Source organism: Rutilus rutilus (genome assembly GCF_951802725.1).
Source record: "Rutilus rutilus genome assembly, chromosome: 3".
Lineage (NCBI taxonomy): Eukaryota > Metazoa > Chordata > Actinopteri > Cypriniformes > Leuciscidae > Rutilus > Rutilus rutilus.
The window spans coordinates 58,666,478-58,685,661 of NC_140211.1; the positions used below are offsets into that span (position 1 = coordinate 58,666,478).

The following is a 19,184-nucleotide window of genomic DNA, read 5'->3' on the forward strand; positions in this document are numbered from 1 at the left end:
TAATGTTTAAAGGTTGAATGTTTTGAAGGCGATAGGCAGATAGATAGATATTTAAAATAATAAAACAATTTTACTTTTTAAGCAGGCCTACTAGCAATATAAGCAGTGTCTTTCTAGTCCGTCTTGTGTCTGACAGCTGAGGTAAACATTCAGGAAAAACTGCAAATGTAAAATAAATCCACTTAAATTTCTTATTGTCTTAATTTTTGATGAAGATAGCATAATATGCTACAACATTTTATTAAATAAAGCTAATGCTAAGCGTTAACTGCCCTCAAGAGCAGTGAGTTATTCATGTTTTCTTGACAGTATTGTTACCTTAAACATTTCGCATCAGCAGATCTGTGATCCTTGACACTCATGTACATTTTTCTGCAAGTTTTACAAACCAACAAACTACATCCCGACATTTTCAGTCAGTCACACAATATGGTTCTGTTCACTAGATGGGGTGAGACTTGCGATTTGGGTCCCTCTGCAGTTTCCATTGGACTATTTAGGGAGGGGGGAGAGAGAGGAGACATTTGGAAAACGTATTTAAAGGGATGGTTCAGGGTAATTTCAACCTAGGGTCCTTTGCACCATGACCTCGAGCCAATTTTAACAGTCTTGACACATTTGATGTATGCACATGCAAGCCTATGGGAAATGTATGATTTTTAATTCACATTTTTAGGAAAACCACAATATTAGATTAAGATTAAGCACACTAAGTCAGAACAGACTGATCTGGGTTTGGATGTTCTAGCTTGAAAGCTCTAAGAGTTACAGAATTTTAGTCTCAGAAGAAGTTGTTTAAATATAATTTCAGTAAGTTGGCTTTCTCAAGCCAAGTTAATTGCAAAGGTTTCATGCAGACTTAAAAAAAAAAAAAAAAATTTAGCCAGTGTTTGTGAAGTGTGTTATAGAGTGAACACTTGGAAACAAAAACAGTAAAAGTAATTTAATTAAAAAAAGGGAAATAAGCATCAGTGTAAAAATGTAATTCTGAAACAACCATATAACTATATAAAAGAAATAAAAGCATACATGATGCAATTAATATTGCAGCTGAGGGGGAAAAGGACAGAAAAAGAGACATATATCATACAAAAAGTTTTTGAAAATTCAGTGCTTTCAAAAAAAAAAAAAAGTAAATTTACAGTATAATTCATGCTTTAGTTTAGATCAATCTTTAATGCCAAAGAAGTTGTAAAAACATAACCGTTACATTTCATAAAATATACTGGGCAAACAAATTTGGGACAAACATCTTAAGCGGCATTACGGCTTCTTCCCCACAGAGCAATCCGAACAAACATTGAATGTCTTTTGAATTGGGAGCTTCTTTTACAACAAAAAAAAAAGAAAAAAAGCCACGTTCCTGCCTAGACTGCTCCCATGAGAAGAAAACACTTAAGAATATTTCCTTTATGTTGACAGGTGAACAGTGCTATTTTTACAGCTCCAACTTTAAACATTCAAATCAGCAGACCATAAAGTGAACTATAAAAATTCTCATATTGTGCACTTTTAAACCATCTCTTCTTGTAGAGAGAGAGAAATGAACAAAAAAAAAACAAATAGAGTCTTAATCGTCTCCTCCTCCATACATGTCTGCCAGCTTCTTGAAGCGAGGGCCCCAGTCATTGATGAAGTTGTAGTCCTGGTCTCCTCCTGAGCTGGAGGAGTTGAGGGAGCTGAGCGAACCCGCGTCTGAGCCGCCTCCTTCATAGTCGAACACCAGGAGAGAGTCGTAGGGCGGAGCGGTGGGGTCGTTATCCGCAGCATTCAGATTCTACCGGACAAAGAATAGAGTCGTTAGCCCCTTTCCCACAGCAATCCCGGTAAGCTACCGTAAAATAGCCAGAACGACCTTACTGGTAAATAAACCTTGACAGGTGTCTCCGTGACCTTGACTCCAATTTGAAGACATTTTACAACAGTGCCGAGTAAACGCGTCATTTTATGAATGACCCAGAGCCGTTTCTTTTTTCCGTTTTTCCACACTCTTTTGATCATCGGCTGGTTTTAAACAATCGGTCAATGGCAAAAATAATAGCTTTAATCGGCCGATACCGATTATAGGCCGATACATCAGTTCATCTCTGATACTTTGATCTTGCTTTAAAAATAATTCTCTTAATTGAGGTTTAACAGGAATTCTCTTGAGGTTTAATAAGTAACAAAATCACTTACATCATCAATGAACGCGCCAATCTCATCAGGGTTGGTGGGCCGGGGTCTAAACTGAGGTGCCGTCATATAAGTGGGCGCCACATCATTTCTGAACACGTCAGGTCTGTTGTCCAAGCCTCGATGCAGCACGCTCAAATCAAAGTCCTGCGCAGAAAGAGTATTGGATAAAGTAGCCAACCAATTACTACACACCAGCAGACAGTTGGTTAGTATGTTACTACATTTTCACAAACCTTGCATTTACAGCACATTAACATCAGCACCAGACAGCAACAGATCCGGCCCACATCTGGGCAGTGTGGAAATCATGTCGCCCAGATGTGGGCCGACACCATGTTGCTGTCTGGGGCGTAACTGCAACCGCAGGTATGCATCAAGCATTCACACTAAGAGCGTCTGGAGTCCTGGGTTACCATGTTATTTCCTTTTTATAATGCTCATTCATTAGACAAGTCACTGCGAGTGGAGCTCTGCAAACTACAGCTGCACAATTAATCGTTAAAAGATCAAGCTCAATTCAAATACCCACATGACCTATGCCTATTAAACCATTGTTAAGATCATTTATGTATGGGTATCAAACAACTTCACAAACAGTCACAATCACAGAAGTACTGGGATAAATGTTTATAGCTCGGATATAAACACTGATGCCTACCGTAGCGTTTTCATTGTACCTTTTGAAAGTAACTCGATGCTTCAAATTAATAGTCTATCAATTACATTGTTACACCAGTAGGTGAAATCTTTGAGAGAGTCCTTGAATCATTCATTCAACCAGATTAAATGAAACTGAGCAATTAACATTGTCAGAACCTCTAGTAAAATGCATAACTATAGATTGCTTGCATCAATTTGAGTCAGACTTGAGGCAAACTCACACAAGTAGACTTTTGGCTGGATTTCACAGTTGCAAATAAACTTCAAAGCTTTGCAGTAAAATCCTCCGGATCGCAGCCAGATCGGAGCTCGCTACGGTCAACAATGCTAGTTAAGTGATCGTGATCTGAGCAAGGCTTAAGCAGACGATTATCACCACGTGATCTTGTATTGTGTGATGCAATGTCAAGACGGCCATATGGGCAGGGTCAGGTTTTAGCAAAGACAGTTTTATAAAATGCTTAACCTCTTAAGAGACGAGTCAAAATTAGGCAATCTCATGGCATAACTGAAGTTCCAAGCATAACCTTGGGAGGAGCCCAATCATTCAGTGCGGTCAATCTTCACGAGCTTACACTGATGAGCCAAAAATTGACCAGTCACAGGCAAATCAAATATCATTGATCATATCCTAACAAGTCCACATATTAAGGTCGGAACAAATTAGATGGCAAGCAAACAATCAGTTTTTGTAATCATGATGCAGGAAAAATGGGCAACAAATAAAGATCAACTTTGACAAGGGCCAAATGTTTATGGCACGGAGACTGGGTCAGAGTATCTCTAAAACGGCAAGGCTTGTGGGTTGCTCCCAGTCAGCAGTGGTGAGGATTTACCAGTGGTCCGAGGAGGGACAAACCACAAACCGGCAAAACAGGGTGTTGGGCACTCAAGGCTCATCAATAGACAAGGGCAACGAATGCTACCCCTTTATGGTCTGAGCCAACAGAAGGTCTACTGTGGTACAAGTCACAAAAATGTTAATGTTCTGGGAGGAATATGTCATGGCATCAAACTCTGCTGGGAAACACTGGATCCGGCCATTCAAGTGGACGTAAACTTGACATGCCAACTACCTACATATTGTTGCAGACCAGGTACAGCCCTTCCTGACAGTGTTCCCAGTGGAAGTGGCCTCCAACAGAATATGGTACCCTGCCACACAGCACACATTGTTCAGGAATGGTTTGAGAAACATGAAGAGTTCAAGGTGCTGCCCTGGCCTCCAAATTCTCCAGAGATCAATCCAATTGAGTCCCCTATTGCATCACGTGGAAGGCCATGTATGTGTGCGCTGTTGACCTGGGAAAGTGATGGCACCAGGATCCACTGTGGGACGGCAACAAGCCAGTAGAGAGAGATGCTCTGAGCAATGTTCTGCTGGGAAACACTAGGTCCAGCCATTCATGTGGACGTACATTTGACACGTGCCACCTACCTAAACAACATTGCTACAGACCAGGTACAGCCTTTCCTGACACTGTTCCCTGGTGGAAAAGGCCTCCGTCGGCAGGATTGAGGTCTCATTCTACCACATTTTACAGGAATGGTTTGAGAAACATGAGTTCAAGGTGTCCTCAATTCCCAAGATATCAATCCAATTGAGCATCTGTGGGATGTGCTGGACCCACAAGTTAAATCCATGGTGGCTCTACCTCACAACCTACAAGATCATAAGGATCTGCTGCTCATGTTTCAGTGCCAGATACTGGAGTCCACACCTTGGCAGGTCGGTGCGGTTTTGGCAGCACGTGGAAGAATGGGATATTAGACAGGTGGTCAAAGTTTTGGCTCATCGGTATTTACAAGCAGTCGTCACTATGCCGTCCTTGAAGTTCTTACAGCAATCCTCCACCTCCCCATCTCTACCTCCATTTCCCTCTTTTTTTTTTCTCTACTAAGAACCTTTGGTTGTGTTCAGAGCTCAAGCCAAGCCTCAGAAAACCAAGTTAATTTACCATAAACTATTAAGATTGGAAGGGCAGGCAAACACGTGATAACTTTGAAACGTGCAGTGCTCTCATTTACAATGAAATCACCTTTTGAAGTTTAAAAAGCAATTACATTAAGCTATTTAACGATTCCCCCATTTAAAATTTGCAAGTTTAAGATCTCCTGAAAGAGACTTTGCTTGTCCCATTTGTAGATCTTGGTACAAGTTATGGCCTTTAATTTGATTATCTCTTTACACAAGGATCGGAGTCCCTGAGGGTCCTTAATGTTTTAGCACGAGCACCACAGCGGTTCAGGTAGTGAATCACTGGACCTTGAATTAGGCCCCATAAGCACTTTCTGAGGGCACCCTTTTAACTTAGAGCTTCACAAATGCTTATACTGTAAAGATGGAGATTATAAAAAGACATGTTGCTTGTCCAAAAGCAAGTTTGACTCAATTTTCAGGTACCAATGAACCAATTAAACTCAACCATTAAAAACTGATAAACCCCCTTATAATAGGGCTGGGTATTAACACAAATTTCACAATTTGATTCGATTTTGATTCACAAGCTTGCAATTCGCTTCGATTTCGATTCAACATTGATTTTGGATATCAGGTAAAATACATTGCAAATTTTCTCAAGGAAAACAAATCTCTTAACTATTATTGTAAACTATGGGAGTCAGTTGTAGCCTATAGGCTTCATTAGCCTAGTATAATATTGAAGGTAAAAATTAACTGGATTCGTATACAAACACTTAAAATATACTTTTATTTATTTTTATGATGAAACTATATAAAAAATTAAATGGTGGCTGTCATAAACTTTCCAGATTTATTCAAACATGCATTAAATATTGAATATGAAAATTGATGAATATGTAATATGGTGCATATATTTAACAAAATGCTCATCTCTTGAGTTAATTTTTCTAGCTGACTAATGAGTTTATGGCCACTGGATATGTTTTTTCTGAGGTAAATGTGACGTTACATGACATTTACTAACGTCTTTCCACGGTTGAAACACTGATTGAGCGATTCCATGTCACATGATACGGACTTCGATACGTTGTACTCTTAACACTTTCAGATGCTCATTCATGTTTATTTCATGCTGTAACTGGTATTAAGGCGGGAGAGAAGGTCACATGCGCTGCTGCTTCTCTTAAGCTGAGCCAGAGCGATCTCACGCCACAGCGCCAAAACGGTAATTATGTTTTTGAATTTCTTAAGAAAATGGGCGTAATTTGAAATCTGAGACTTCGTTTCATATCAATAATAACAAAGCACAAAGATTATTGCCATTTATTGGATAGGATGCACGCAACAATGTTCAATTCATTCATCAACTGAAAACAGGATGACTAATCGATTCTTGGGATTTAAGAATCAATATTGTTTCGTAAAAATGAAAATCGATTAATTTTTTTTTTTTTTTTAGCCCTACCTTATAGTATTTCAAATGAAAACCAACCTGATCATCTTCTCCACCACCTTCCTCATCATAATAGTAGATGTTGTCCCTTATATCATCTTCAGGAAGGAGGGGTTCTTTTTTGGAACTACTTTTCCTCCTCATGAACAAGAGCAGAAGAAGAGCGAGCACTGTGGGAAAAAAGAAGCACAACTTAACACAGCAAACCTAAAGGATTCAGCAGTAATACTGAACCAAGAAAGATTGAATAGGGACTCTAAAGAGGTCAAGGAAAATTAGATTACTATTGATCTTATGGGAGTTCAATTCAAAGAGTGAATATGTTTGGAAAAAATTGCTAGCATTGAGACTCCTTTTCTGCAGTATAATGTACAGTGTTTCCCATACGTTGACTAGACTGTGGCGGCCATTAAATATATTTTAACTTCTTATAATAACAAAAGGTATTTAAATGTGTTTTGCACCATTGCTGTCAAACAAACCAAAAAGCGTGATAAAGTTCAGGTTCACGTCAGACTTTTTCTTTGTTCAGTCTGCACACTGAATATGGGTTGGAGCTCTTGATTTTGAAATCTCAAAGTGATCAGATTGATGAATTTCTCTTTAAAGTGTACAACGTTCTATCCTGTGGGGAACACTGAACTTTCTGAATGCATACAAAACTTGGAAGACCAACTACATGCACACACAAAGGCATGGGAGAAATTACATACATAGCAGAAGCAAGATTGCTCCCAGGATTCCCAGAACTCCAGATAATGGCACTCCTGCTAGCGCTGCTTTGTCAACACATTCCCCTGCTTCTCCTTCGCAGTCACACACTCTTGCTTGAATGGTGCTTTCCTGATCCATCCCACCCTGATCAATAACTTTCAGGACAACATTGTAGTCACCCTGCTCCAATGCAAACTTTAGTGTCAGAAAGACTCCAGTTGCTAAAATGGGCACATTATAATAGTTAGACATGTATACCAAGAAAGACATATTTCAATGTGTAACGTAGGAAAGAATGAGATTAATATCTCTTTAAAACATTAGTAATTGCTCACATGTGTCATTCATCGAGGTGGACCAGTTTTTACTGGTTTCTCCGTAGGTCTCAACTCTAAAGGGACCAGCGAAAGGAGGTCCATCTTTGTCCGTTATAGAGAGAAGCACTGGGACTGAACCACGATTGCACATTCTTATATTCCTTTCACTGATGACAGGAGCGTTGTCATTTACATCCTCCAATTCAATTACCAGGGTTCCTGTGCCAGTTGCTGGAGCTTCACCTGCACACAAGCACAGACATCAGAAAAAGGCCAGCAATAATTCTCCCCTTAAAAAAGGAAACACAAATTACCATCATTATCCACGGCCAAAATGACAGCTCTGTATTTGCCATCTTTGACATAGGTAGATTCTCTATCCATAAGGCTCCTGACTTTAATAACTCCAGTGTCTGGAGTAACACTCAGCCAGCCGGCAGGATCAGTGCCAATTTTATACCTGGAAGGAACCAAACATACAGGTTAAAACTAGAAATGTTCACCAATAATAACTTGAGTCTTGCCTGGAAGTTTAAAATCTTTTGAAGTTCAAAAAAATATTAGTGTTGTCACGATACCAAAATTATTGTTTCGATACCGATACCAAGTCAAGAATTGCGATTTCGATACTTTGTTTCTCCCTTTTCAGGAAAAGTATCACTCTCAAATATCATTGCTGTGCTTTATTTTAAAACCAGGACAACATTCTAATATAACACTAATAAATGAACATATGAACAGCACATATATTAAACATATGAACAAAATATGAAATATAAAAATATAAAAAATAAATTAGAGCAATGACATTCAAGGTAAAAAAATAAATTTAGCAGCATTATCTCAGTTATCATAAGAAACATAAGAGTTACCGGTAATAACTTTATCTTGATTCTGAACTTTGAATAAAAATATGAACAGCGATATTAAACAATGTTTAATATTGGTAACGTATGATAAGCCTCATTGGTGATATATTTGACATATGGGGAGAGAGTTGTGGAAGGCCTATACTTCATGTTAAACAAATATATAGGAGCAAAGACAACGTCGGCAGTATTGACGGCAAAATAGGCTACGGAATATTTCGTTCTGTATTGAGAGGTGCAGTATTTGAAAATCAATAATATTTTTTTTTAAATTACATTTATATCTGCATTTGTCAAAAATTAGAGACTTTCAAACATCAAAACGTCATTTATTAATATGTATTCGTGTTAAAATGACATAGAAACATCTTTTCCTATTCTATTTTGCCTGGAAACGCTTCCAACACGCTTGCATGTCGCGTGAAAAGCGTCGGTTCTATTTCTAGCATGCACGCGTTTTCATCACGCAGGCAGTGTGCTAGCTCTAACCTGTTAACATGGGAGCAGAAATAAAAAACGGACACGCCACGCAGCTGAGACGCTCACGCCACGCATCCAGTGTGTCGACGGCCTTTTTTTAGGTATCGTGACATTTTTAATTTCCGAGAATCGCGATACTTTTGAAGTATCGGTGCACCGTGCAACACTAAAGGATATACAGGCATGCTATGATTTGAATTCTGCGTATGAGAGATTTGACATTGGAATAGGTAGATAGTTGCTAAGGTGGTTCTCAGATTTGTCTGTGGACATTGGTTTGCTAAAAGATCTGAATATCTAGAGCAGAGGTTCTCAACCTTTTGGAACAAACCCCCCAAGCCTCCCCCATCATGAGGCACTTTTACAAAAAAAAAAAAAAAAAAAAAAAAGCACAATTTGCGGTTCAGTATTGGACAGTGCAAGCCTTATGTCATCCTCCACATGGAGCCGATGTCTGTAGGCTACTTGGTTTTCAAGGCAGTGAATTTTGAAAACCCAGCCTCGCAGATAAGTTGAGGTGAATAGTAGTAGTAATTTAAAGCTACAATATGCAAGAATTTTGCCGCTAGAGGGCGCTACATTCCAAACAACAACGGCGTAGCTTGATGACGATGTGAAGGAGCGTGGAATGATGGGAACTGTCGTTTTAAACTCCACCGTGGATGTAAATTAGTCAGACGGGAATCGAAAAATCATGTTCATGGATGAGGCTAAGTTCTTTTTTTATAATGACATGCTTTTTGTGGCGAGGGGGGCGTGGTTCAGCGCGGTCTGTAATGGGAGAGAGAAGAGACGAGCGTCCCGCAAGTAGGTCAAGTGCAAATGACGAACACCTGTGTCTTATTGCAGTGATCCGTGTGGAGAGACCGCTTATAAGCCGCGCTGGAACGAGAGAGAGAGACTGGAGAGAAAATTGGACGCAGAGAAAGAAAACCGGTGGATCTGAGCTCTCATTTTTGAACTGTTTTGTGCCGTCGCGGTTGCCACGGTGAATGCGCGTTGTGCACGACTTTTGTTTGTTTTGCTTTATTTTTAATAAAGTACGAGTCCCAGTCACGCCGACCCCTGTCTTCTTCCTTCCTTACTCTTGAACCTCACACTTTTATTTCATTAAAATGAATTAACCGCAAGAAAAGTAAGGTTTAATACTACATTGGTTATCATAGATGTTACTGTATGTCGAATTCATTGTTGTGATAACGCACCGCAGTTTTACGTGTTCTAAACAATTGTTGTAAAAGTACATTCGAACATACACACATCATTTGCCAAAATACTGATTAATCTTTATGTATAACACATGCTATATTTATTTACATGGCCATAAACACCAGACGTGATAAACAATGTCAAACTAAACACAAATCTAAAGCAATAATACTTCCCTTACATAAACATAACTATTACCGAATGCTACATTTGGAAAATATAAGATTAAGCATACTTTGTCGACAGAACCAGCTGCAATCGGTAAAGAATAATTGTGTTCCATAACGACTGCAAGAAACAAGCTAACGTGTGTTGCTTGATAGACGCTACAACTACAACTTCCGCATTTGTCCAGGACTCCACGCAGTACGAGCGGAAAACGAGGGTAACGCGGATATGACGCAATTGACTGGCGACTCCCAGCTCCCCCCTGCTCTAACAGCCCGTTTCCTTGGTTAAAAATCGCAATTTTCTCACTTAAAAGTAGTTGGAAACATTTGGGATATTATAAGTAATCAACTTAACAAAATATATAACACTGGCCTTGAGATTATGGGATATTTTAATGCAAAATTCTTGCATATTGTACCTTTAACTGAGGATATTAAGTCCATAGAGCAAGAGCTATTGAGGTGTTGCAATCTAGTGTCATGCTTTAATATGACTAATGTCAACTGAAAGGCCTTTTCCTGGGCAACTGAAGGGATCTCTGACCCAAGCAAATCCCCATCCTCACTGAAATAATGGCCAAATTGTTGTTTCAGTCCTTCAACATGTTGAGCGGCTGTGTTAATCAAAGGAAAGATATATTTATCCCTGTCTCTTGCACAGTCAGCGGAGTTGGGAAACATGCAACATTTTTATTAATTAGCCGGCAAAGATCCAATTTGGATCCAACGAACGCCAACGATTGCACGGACTTTGATGTTGGCATTGATGTGTTCAATAAATTCAACCTGTCGAAAATGTCTACAAGGTATGGCTACTGCGCCAACCACAGGGGGTCGTCCAGGTACCGCACAAGGTCGGACTTCGCATCAAGAAACATCTTCACCTCTGAACACAATTCGTAGCAGCGATGTAAAACCCGACCTCTGGAGAGCCAGCTGGGTTTTATGCAGTGTTTTTTATTTTTTTATCTATATGCATTCTGCGTGAAGCGCAATAAAATACATTCAGTAACCAAATGATGTCCAGTCTGTGCATTTTTTCTTCAAAACAATTTGCGCCCCCCTTGTTGAGAACCACTGCTCTAGAGAAAGCAGTCAATTTTCAAATGGAATGAAACTCAAGAGGGGATAAAATGATTTGCAACATTTCTTACGTTATCTTCTGTGATTTTGCGGTGTCTGGATCAGTGGCTTTATAAGTAACCAATTCACTATCAACTGGTGAATCTTCACGTTTGAAGATAACCTTCTCCTTTGGATTAAACTCCGGAGGCTCATTCACATCTTCTACATTCACCGTGACTGTGGCAGTGGAAGTGGCCAAAGAACCAACAAATGGATCATCGTTCTCAACAATCACAGACAGAATGAATTGCTTGTTCTTCTCAAAGTCCAGGGGCTGAATGGAAAAGAAAGCATCTTTTACTAAAGGAACATCACAACCAATTGCCTGTGGAAACACATGAGCAACACACAGTACCTTTACAGTGGTGATGATGCCCTCTAGCTGGCTGGGTCCAGTACTGACATTGAAAAACCCACTCTTGTCACCGCCAATAATCTTATATTTGGTTGACCAGGCAGGAGATCCAGGTTCATCTCCATCAGTAACTGCAAGTCTGGCCACTTCAGCCCCTACTTTATTCTCTGGGACAGATACAGTGTGCTAAAACAAAGAGATGTGGTGTAAATAAGTACAAATAAAGTTAAAATGCTTATAACATTCTGAATTTATTAATATATATATATATTACCGTGGTTTGCTCAAACTGAGGTGCGTTATCATTGCTGTCAGTCACAGTAATAACAGCTGTGCCAGTGGTTACATAACCTTTTCCATTCATGTCAGTAGCCGTAATTAACACAGTATATCTGGAATATGTCTGAAAAGAAAGATGTTTTCAGGTGAGTTTGTTTACATGAAATCATTCTTCACCAGTGTGAGATCCATTCATCATTTCTCACCTCTTTGTCCAAGCCTAAAGCATTCACACGAATTCCTCCAGTAACAGGGTTGATTGTAAACAGGTCTGGTTTTGGCAATTGTGGATCTTGCTTGACGATTGAGTAAGTGACAATACCATTGTAAGTATTTGGATCATCTGCATCAGTGGCTGTGACTGTCATAAACTCATGACCTTCAGTGAGAGAAGAAGAAAGACTGATTTGGTGAAACTGAAGAGGCATTTGAAAAAGAAAAAAACTGCTAAAAACATTTTAAGAAACTTCATCATACACCTACCTATATCAGAAGCTTCAGGAACATTTCCATTGAATGGATTGTGTGTAAAAACAGGCTTATTATCATTTTGGTCCTGCACATTTACAATAATTTCCATTGGCGCTTCTACAATATTCACACCAACTCCAGTCGCATGAGCTACAAGCTAAAGACAGGAGCAGAAATACAGGCATATTAAAGAGACAAATATCTGAGGTTGTGTCTTTTAGTCCATGTGTGTTAGCTTTGACATCAATATGCAAGTGTAGTTTGAGAAAACACTTAATATTTTAGTAGATGTACAAATTACAAAGGAAAAAAAGGAAAAAAACTAGAGATGCACCGATTGATCGGCTGGTGACCGGAATTGGCCGATTTTCACGTGATCGGCCATGACCGGCGACCGGCCGGTCAGTCTGACATACGCCGATTTTATGCCGGTCAAATGCACTCGGGCGCCGCATGATTAACCTTTTGAGCGGTACGGTCTCATATATGGGATTTGTATGTCTGTGCCCCTGAGAGTAACTTACGGTGCCACATTTAGATGTTCAGTGACGTCGCATAACTGCCAGATTCAGACTGTGCTTTCGCGCGTTGGCTGGCGCTGAGCCAGAGTCGGATGCGCTCAGCGCTGTCATATATCACAACTAAGCAGTGTTTTCAACCTCATAATGTTTATTTTAGGTTTCAGATATTTAAATATACATAAGCACGAGTAAAACAATACATTTGGAGTTTGTAAAATACACACTGATGTCTGTGGAGGCAGCAATAACAATCTATTCAAATATAATTTGCTATTCATCAGATAAACATAGTGGAAGTAACGTTAGCTATAAAGTTTACTCTATACTTCTCAGTTCACCGGCCACTTTCTTGCATTTATTTCGGGAGAAACTGATGAATTCACGTGCTGTAAATCCGACTGACAGGACAACATTGCGGCGCCCATCTCATATTATAGATCAAGATTATTTAGAAAGGTTTTTAAACGACCAAACACACTCACTTACACGTATTTGAGAATCGGAATATCATATAGGCTAGTTGATGACATGGTAAGCAAGTTTGTGAATATTTTGAATAAAAAAGGAAAAGTGAAATAAAAGCGACACATCTGTCATACAGTATTATTGTGGCTGCGGTGTATTGCGTGACGCGTCGCCATGGAAACATTACGCCAGTTAGAATATTTTCACTTATGTGTGAAAGGGTTAAAGAAAAGATCGAAAATAAATATTTGTGTGTGCTGTAAAGTGGTTAGAAAAAAATTTAATCGGAATCGGCTAAAATCGGTATCGGCAGGTCAAAGTCAATGAAAAATCGGAAATGGCCTAGAAAATTGTAATCGGTGCATCTCTAAAAAAAAACCTAACATTAAAAATGCACCAAGAACTATCTGCTGATTTTAAAAGTTAGAGACCTAAAATCAACTTACTTTGTATGAAGCTTTTTTCTCTCTGTCGAGTGGCCGAGTCACATACAGATTCCCTGATAATCTTTCTATAGTAAAAGTCCCCTTAGGCTCCTGATCCGCTCCTTCACCTGTGATCTTGTATTCCATCTGAAGTTCCTTAGAATAATCCGACTGTATCTAAATACAGAAAGATATAAGAGAACAAAGTCAATAACAGACAAACCTCTTTCTCAATCTCATTTTGAACATTCCCTTCATGACTTTCTCACCTGGACCAGTTTCTCTGGGAAAGGACCTCTGCCTTCCTCAGGTACATTGAATGGAGGAATAACCCAACCTCTCTTTTGTCTCTTCAGACCCGTTGAAGATGACTTTGGAAACATCAGAACCAGATCATCAGCGGGAGATTCCATCTGAAATTTAGTAAATGACAATGAGCGACATTGTTTCTTGGCTCGCTGTACATCGTATATTTCAGGGCTCCAGACTGCGACTAAATGGTGGCATTTTGCACCATTTTTTCCACCAGTGCAACTCAATTTTGTTAGAGGTCACACTGGTACCACCACCATGTTGCCCAACTGATAAAAGCTGCCGTTTCAGTTGCATATGAGAAACAAATTAAACGAAAGCAGAAAGAAACCAGTCATCTACCAATAATAGAAAAGCACACAACAGGTTTACTCGTGGGCCGATCTCGATCATGTGACACCGTTAGTACACAGCGCTGGGAGATCCAGTGAGAAAGTGCTTGAATTCACCACAGTATCAATAAAGGCCAATTTCAGCACAGAATTCTGTTTTATAAATCATATCAGATCAAAAAATGTTGACATGGAAAGCAGGAGAAGCATTGTGCCATGAATGAACAAGTTATAGATGGCTTTTCAATCCACGAATCACCATGGATTCACTATTGTAGTAACGCTAACTGTAACCATGGTATTGTGGCAGAAATAGTCAAATGTTTTTACAATATTAATCTGAGGGTTCTTACTACTGTTTGAGAGTGAACTTAAAGCACTTATTAAAGTCTTATTAAAGTGCCTCAACTTTTTCCAGCACTTCAAAGCTCTAAATATCATCCGATTTAAATGTTATTTTTAATGAGATCACTAAAAACATAATTTCTTCATCCTTTGACGATCGTCCCCATTTATAACACTAAAAGTTTCAAGATGTAGGAAAACTAACACTCAGTGGCAAATTTTCATGTTTTGCTTTTGAATTTATATTTAGACATTACGAAATAACTACTTTAACATATCAAATCAAGAAATAAATGTCATATGTTTGGCACTACTTTTTTGTACTGTAGTCTCTATAAATAAAATAAGTAAAAAATAAATAAAAAATAAAGTAAAGTCTCATAATGTTTCATTTTTCTTCTATAAATAAAATAAAAATATAAATGCAGCTCATGGCCCCTTTAAAGATGTGTTTTTAAAGTCCACATATCAAGATTACTACATCAAAAAACATCCTAATTTAGAAGTAAATCCATTTTCTATCCTGTGTTTGACCCCATCTTTTGAACACTTTTTATAGGAGTCACATTAAAGACTTGAGGTAAACGCCCACTGCCATGATTGGCTATCATATTAAAATTTGCGTGCATATTAAAATGTTCAATGTCCCCGCCATTTCACATGTGAATTGGTTTTAAAAACTCCCGATGTTGAAATCTCCTTACATAGCTGAAACATATGTAATGCACATAAATGTTTCACATTGTTAGCATATGCTTTTATAAGTCTTGTCTGTGGCAAACAAAGTTTAAGAACTGAGTTTCCCTTGTTTTAGTTGGCAAAGGATGGCTGCAGCACTACAGTCTTTCGTCACACTATAATGACAAAATCAGAAAGAGTCATTTTCTGAGCTTGGTTTCAATAAAAGCTGTTTTTGGACTAATGAGGAAGTTGAGTTCTGCAGCTTACAGGATATTTTTATAGTACAATGACCTCTTATGTCAAAAGATGAAAAAAAATTATCGCTCTCAATTCATGACCCCTTTACACTGCAACTGAATTGCGCAGAAAACAAGTAAAACTTGTATACCTTGTATAAGCTTTTTGCATGTTACTATTAAAACTGTACATTTTAACTGGATTTTAACAGAAATGTTTAACTCCAAGAAATAAACATGCATTATTAGTAAACCGCACTTGATGCAAAACAATTGTAATTTTGTGATTAAATTACCTTTAAGATTAAGAATATAGAACAGTGCTCTATATTCAATCTTTAATGATTGTATTGGAAAATCATGAATTTAACACAGGCCTCCAATAATAATTTGTAAAAACACATAATTTGGTAGCTGAATATGCCCATTTAAAGTGTGATAGTAAAGTAGCACACATAAAAACAGAAGTGTCCAATAGAGGTCAGGCTTGTACTGTACTGACAGCAGTTTCTGGAAGGAACTAGTTTGTACCTGTGGAGAGGAGATGTTCATGACCGTGTCCATGTGATGGTCCTCATGATGCTGATGGACACGCTCAACTCTGACAGATACCGTGTGCTTCTTGCCACTGGAGTCCCAAGCGTCCACAGAAAACACCTTGTGGCCTTCATGAAGAGTCACTTGTCTCTTCAGCGTTACAGCCCCATCCGTGTCCACATCAAACCGCCTGTCAGAGGACTGGAAGAGCGTTCTTGTTCTTCCATCGCAACTAGTGAAAGGAACTGAGGGAGGGAAAGGTGCATAAACGTAAGACAGGTAGAACAAACTCAAGCTATGACTTCAATGTGATGTTATAATAAAATAAAAAAAAATGAACTTTTCTTTAGGAAAGTAATAAAGTATCAACTGATATGCTGAAACTTCTAGCGGTACACCAGTCATATTTCCACATAAGCTTTACTCGTTTCACTTCACTTTCATTTCATCATTCAAAAACGACTTGTTGCCACATGTTTTACCACAGCATTAAGTGATTCACTGTAATAACGGCCAATCGGCCACTTTATAATATACATTTCTGGTCTCATGAAAGAGTTTGAGAGCCTCATGGATGGGACCAAAAAAGGGTAACACTTTACTTATATCGTTTCATAAATAATTGTGACCAAAGTTAAAATGCATTATAATATTTGCAGAATCTGAAATTGGTCGTTTGTCATGTGTTTTAATGCACGTTTCTTTCTAAAGGTGCGTTCAATGAAGTATAATGTATTATAATTGTGGTTACAATTATTCATGAGAACATACAATGCATTATAAGGTGCATTACAAGGCAGAATTACTGCATTAAAAACACTTTCATAATGCATTATACATAAGGGCGTAAAGTGTTGCGAAAAAAATTCTGAAACACTGATAAAAAAATAAAATAATTGCAACACGTTCAATGTTTGTTTGGATGTGGTAGAGCTTACATGCATGTTTTAGTTTATGCCAAACAACTTCAGAATGATGCTTACTGTGTCAATCCTTTTCCCAAAACTACAGCATAATTCATTTAAACAACCACTATCCAGTTATACAGAGGTTTTGCAATGGCTAATAGTGCATCCATTAGAGGTCGGAAGTGGTGAAACCAATCAGCTCTTAGAAATACGCCACCATTAGTGGGACAATAAAAGGAAAGTCCTTTCAAGATGTACAGAGGTAAACTTACAGATCTATTGCAATATGAAACCAAAGACTGGTTAATGTCCAAACAAAAAGGATTTTTTTTTTTTTATATATAAAAAGTTAATATGAAAGAATAAATCAGAATATAATGCTGTATTAACTCACATAATGGCTCTAGAAAAATGACTAAATTACAATGCTTGAGGAGATGAGGGCATAAAAATCGAAACTAAGTTGAATCACCGCTCATGGAAAGTACCTGATTCAATGCATTAAATAGGAATTCTTACACTTAATGAACACTGTGGCTAATAAAGCACTGGGTATGACCAAACCAAATATAACTGGGTTTATATATTTCAATGATTGAAAAGAAAAAAAGAAAGTGATAGGCTAAATCTTAAATGTTTTGTTGACCCTGATCTCCTGGTTTCACTCCCACAGAAACTCAGGATGAGATCATCTGAATTTCACAACACCTGCAGGTTTACTGAAGCATGATATTTCATACAGAGACTTTAACTAAACACCTCACATCCTGACAAATGAGAGAACTAAAATGTGATTTAATTCAACATTTGTGGAGTTAACCCCTAAGTGTAGCATAGAAAAACAACAGTTTAACCTGCACAAATACAAACTCTTTGCTTTGTCACCAGGAAACAAAAACAAGGTACTAACTTGCCTATATCTTTAAGAGGTTAAAGTCTCTAACTGTTAGATCTAATAAATGTCTAAGGTAAAGAATCGAAATAGGTTGAATTAAATAAGTGCTGTAAAACAATGTTCGACCACACCGACTTTTGACGAAACTCGAGGCACAACAATTAAACTTGAGGTGAGACCAGATTTAACGAAGACGCTAGCATAGACCACACATAGCATTTTTGAATTAGCGTACTTCGCGTTATATTTGAATATTTAATAACATTTTGAAAACGCTTCAGTGTTGTAAAGAGATTTGTATTGACCTACCTCTTCCTAGTCTTTTCCCCCTGTGAAGGTGATCTCTGTGCACTTTTAAAACTACTGTTTCCGACTCAAACCCAGGTGTACATGTCAAATCCTCCGTATATCCACACGGAAATACCTAGTTACAAAAATAAGATCAACAAATAAAACATTTTACAAATAAACCAAGCCGTTAGTGTCCGAAGGCGCGCGACCGTTTAGGTCCACAACTCGACGCCAGACCAAAAAAAATAAAATAAAACTTACCTGAAAGAGAAAAAGTATAACTCCTAATCGCACAATCCCCACACAAGCCATTCGACACGCCACAATCCACACAAAATCCTTCAGCTTTTTATTCTTTCGAGGCTTTTAATTAAAGAGCTGCTGCTTTTTCCAACCTCTCAACAGCAGCAAATTGAGGAAATGGTTTCCAGCAGGTATTTCTGCTCTGACGTCAGCAGCCAGGTGACCTCGCCCATCCGGTAATTACCATGTCCAAATATGGGTAACTATTCGAGGCAAACACACAGGTAAAAATAAAAAACAGCTCGAAAATCCCCGGATTAGTGAACTTCGTGTGAAATATCGAAACGCTGCGCTTCTCAAACATCCTGCATATCATCCCACACAATTAACTCTTTAAAAGACTATTTGTTCAACTGCTCACTCATGTTGCTGAACTGAAGAACTCCTTTCATAGTTTTACACTGAAAAATCCCCTCAGACACATCCTCTGTCTGCTGATGATGAAATTGATAACGATGATGAAACTACTGGTGGACTGAAAGAACTAGCCTCGATTTACTGAAACTAATAGCCCACATTAATCAAAATATACTATGTTTCTGTTAACAAATACATGAAAATGTAGGTTTTGGAAAGAGAAACTGTTTATAGACCATACAAAATGAAAACTTAATACACCATGTAGCCTATGTCAGTGCCGTCTGCCCATACAGTATACAAATAGTGCATTATTTTCGCAATCCCATTCACAATATGGTCATGTGAAGAAATAGCAAAAATAGCTTAGAT

The 19,184-nt window shown here is 38.3% G+C and overlaps 1 protein-coding gene across 1 annotated transcript; it reads right to left on the reverse strand.

Moving 5' to 3' along the window:
- Nucleotides 1-1,156: 1,156 nt before the first annotated feature.
- On the reverse strand, nucleotides 1,157-18,734 carry cdh31 (cadherin 31). Its single transcript, XM_084405407.1, has 16 exons — nucleotides 18,414-18,734; nucleotides 18,171-18,285; nucleotides 16,053-16,303; nucleotides 13,885-14,028; nucleotides 13,637-13,792; nucleotides 12,217-12,361; nucleotides 11,940-12,112; nucleotides 11,729-11,857; nucleotides 11,455-11,640; nucleotides 11,129-11,373; nucleotides 7,561-7,706; nucleotides 7,265-7,489; nucleotides 6,929-7,150; nucleotides 6,255-6,385; nucleotides 2,179-2,322; nucleotides 1,157-1,777 (listed from the first exon to the last, which is right to left on the reverse strand). Exons 1-16 carry the CDS (start codon nucleotides 18,462-18,464, stop codon nucleotides 1,571-1,573), a joined length of 2,670 nt encoding a protein of 889 aa, XP_084261533.1. The 5' UTR covers nucleotides 18,465-18,734; the 3' UTR covers nucleotides 1,157-1,570.
- Between the last annotated feature and the right edge of the window lie 450 nt (nucleotides 18,735-19,184).

Bases quoted from the DNA above. Each gene is read 5' to 3' on its own strand.
- cdh31 (XM_084405407.1), bottom strand. From the start codon at position 18,464: ATGGCTTGTGTGGGGATTGTGCGATTAGGAGTTATACTTTTTCTCTTT. The intron at 7,151-7,264 runs GTGAGCAATTAC...TGCCCATTTTAG, and splicing joins CACCTCGATGAATGACACAT to CAACTGGAGTCTTTCTGACA. The intron at 1,778-2,178 runs GTAAGTGATTTT...TTTGTCCGGTAG, and splicing joins TTGGCGCGTTCATTGATGAT to AATCTGAATGCTGCGGATAA.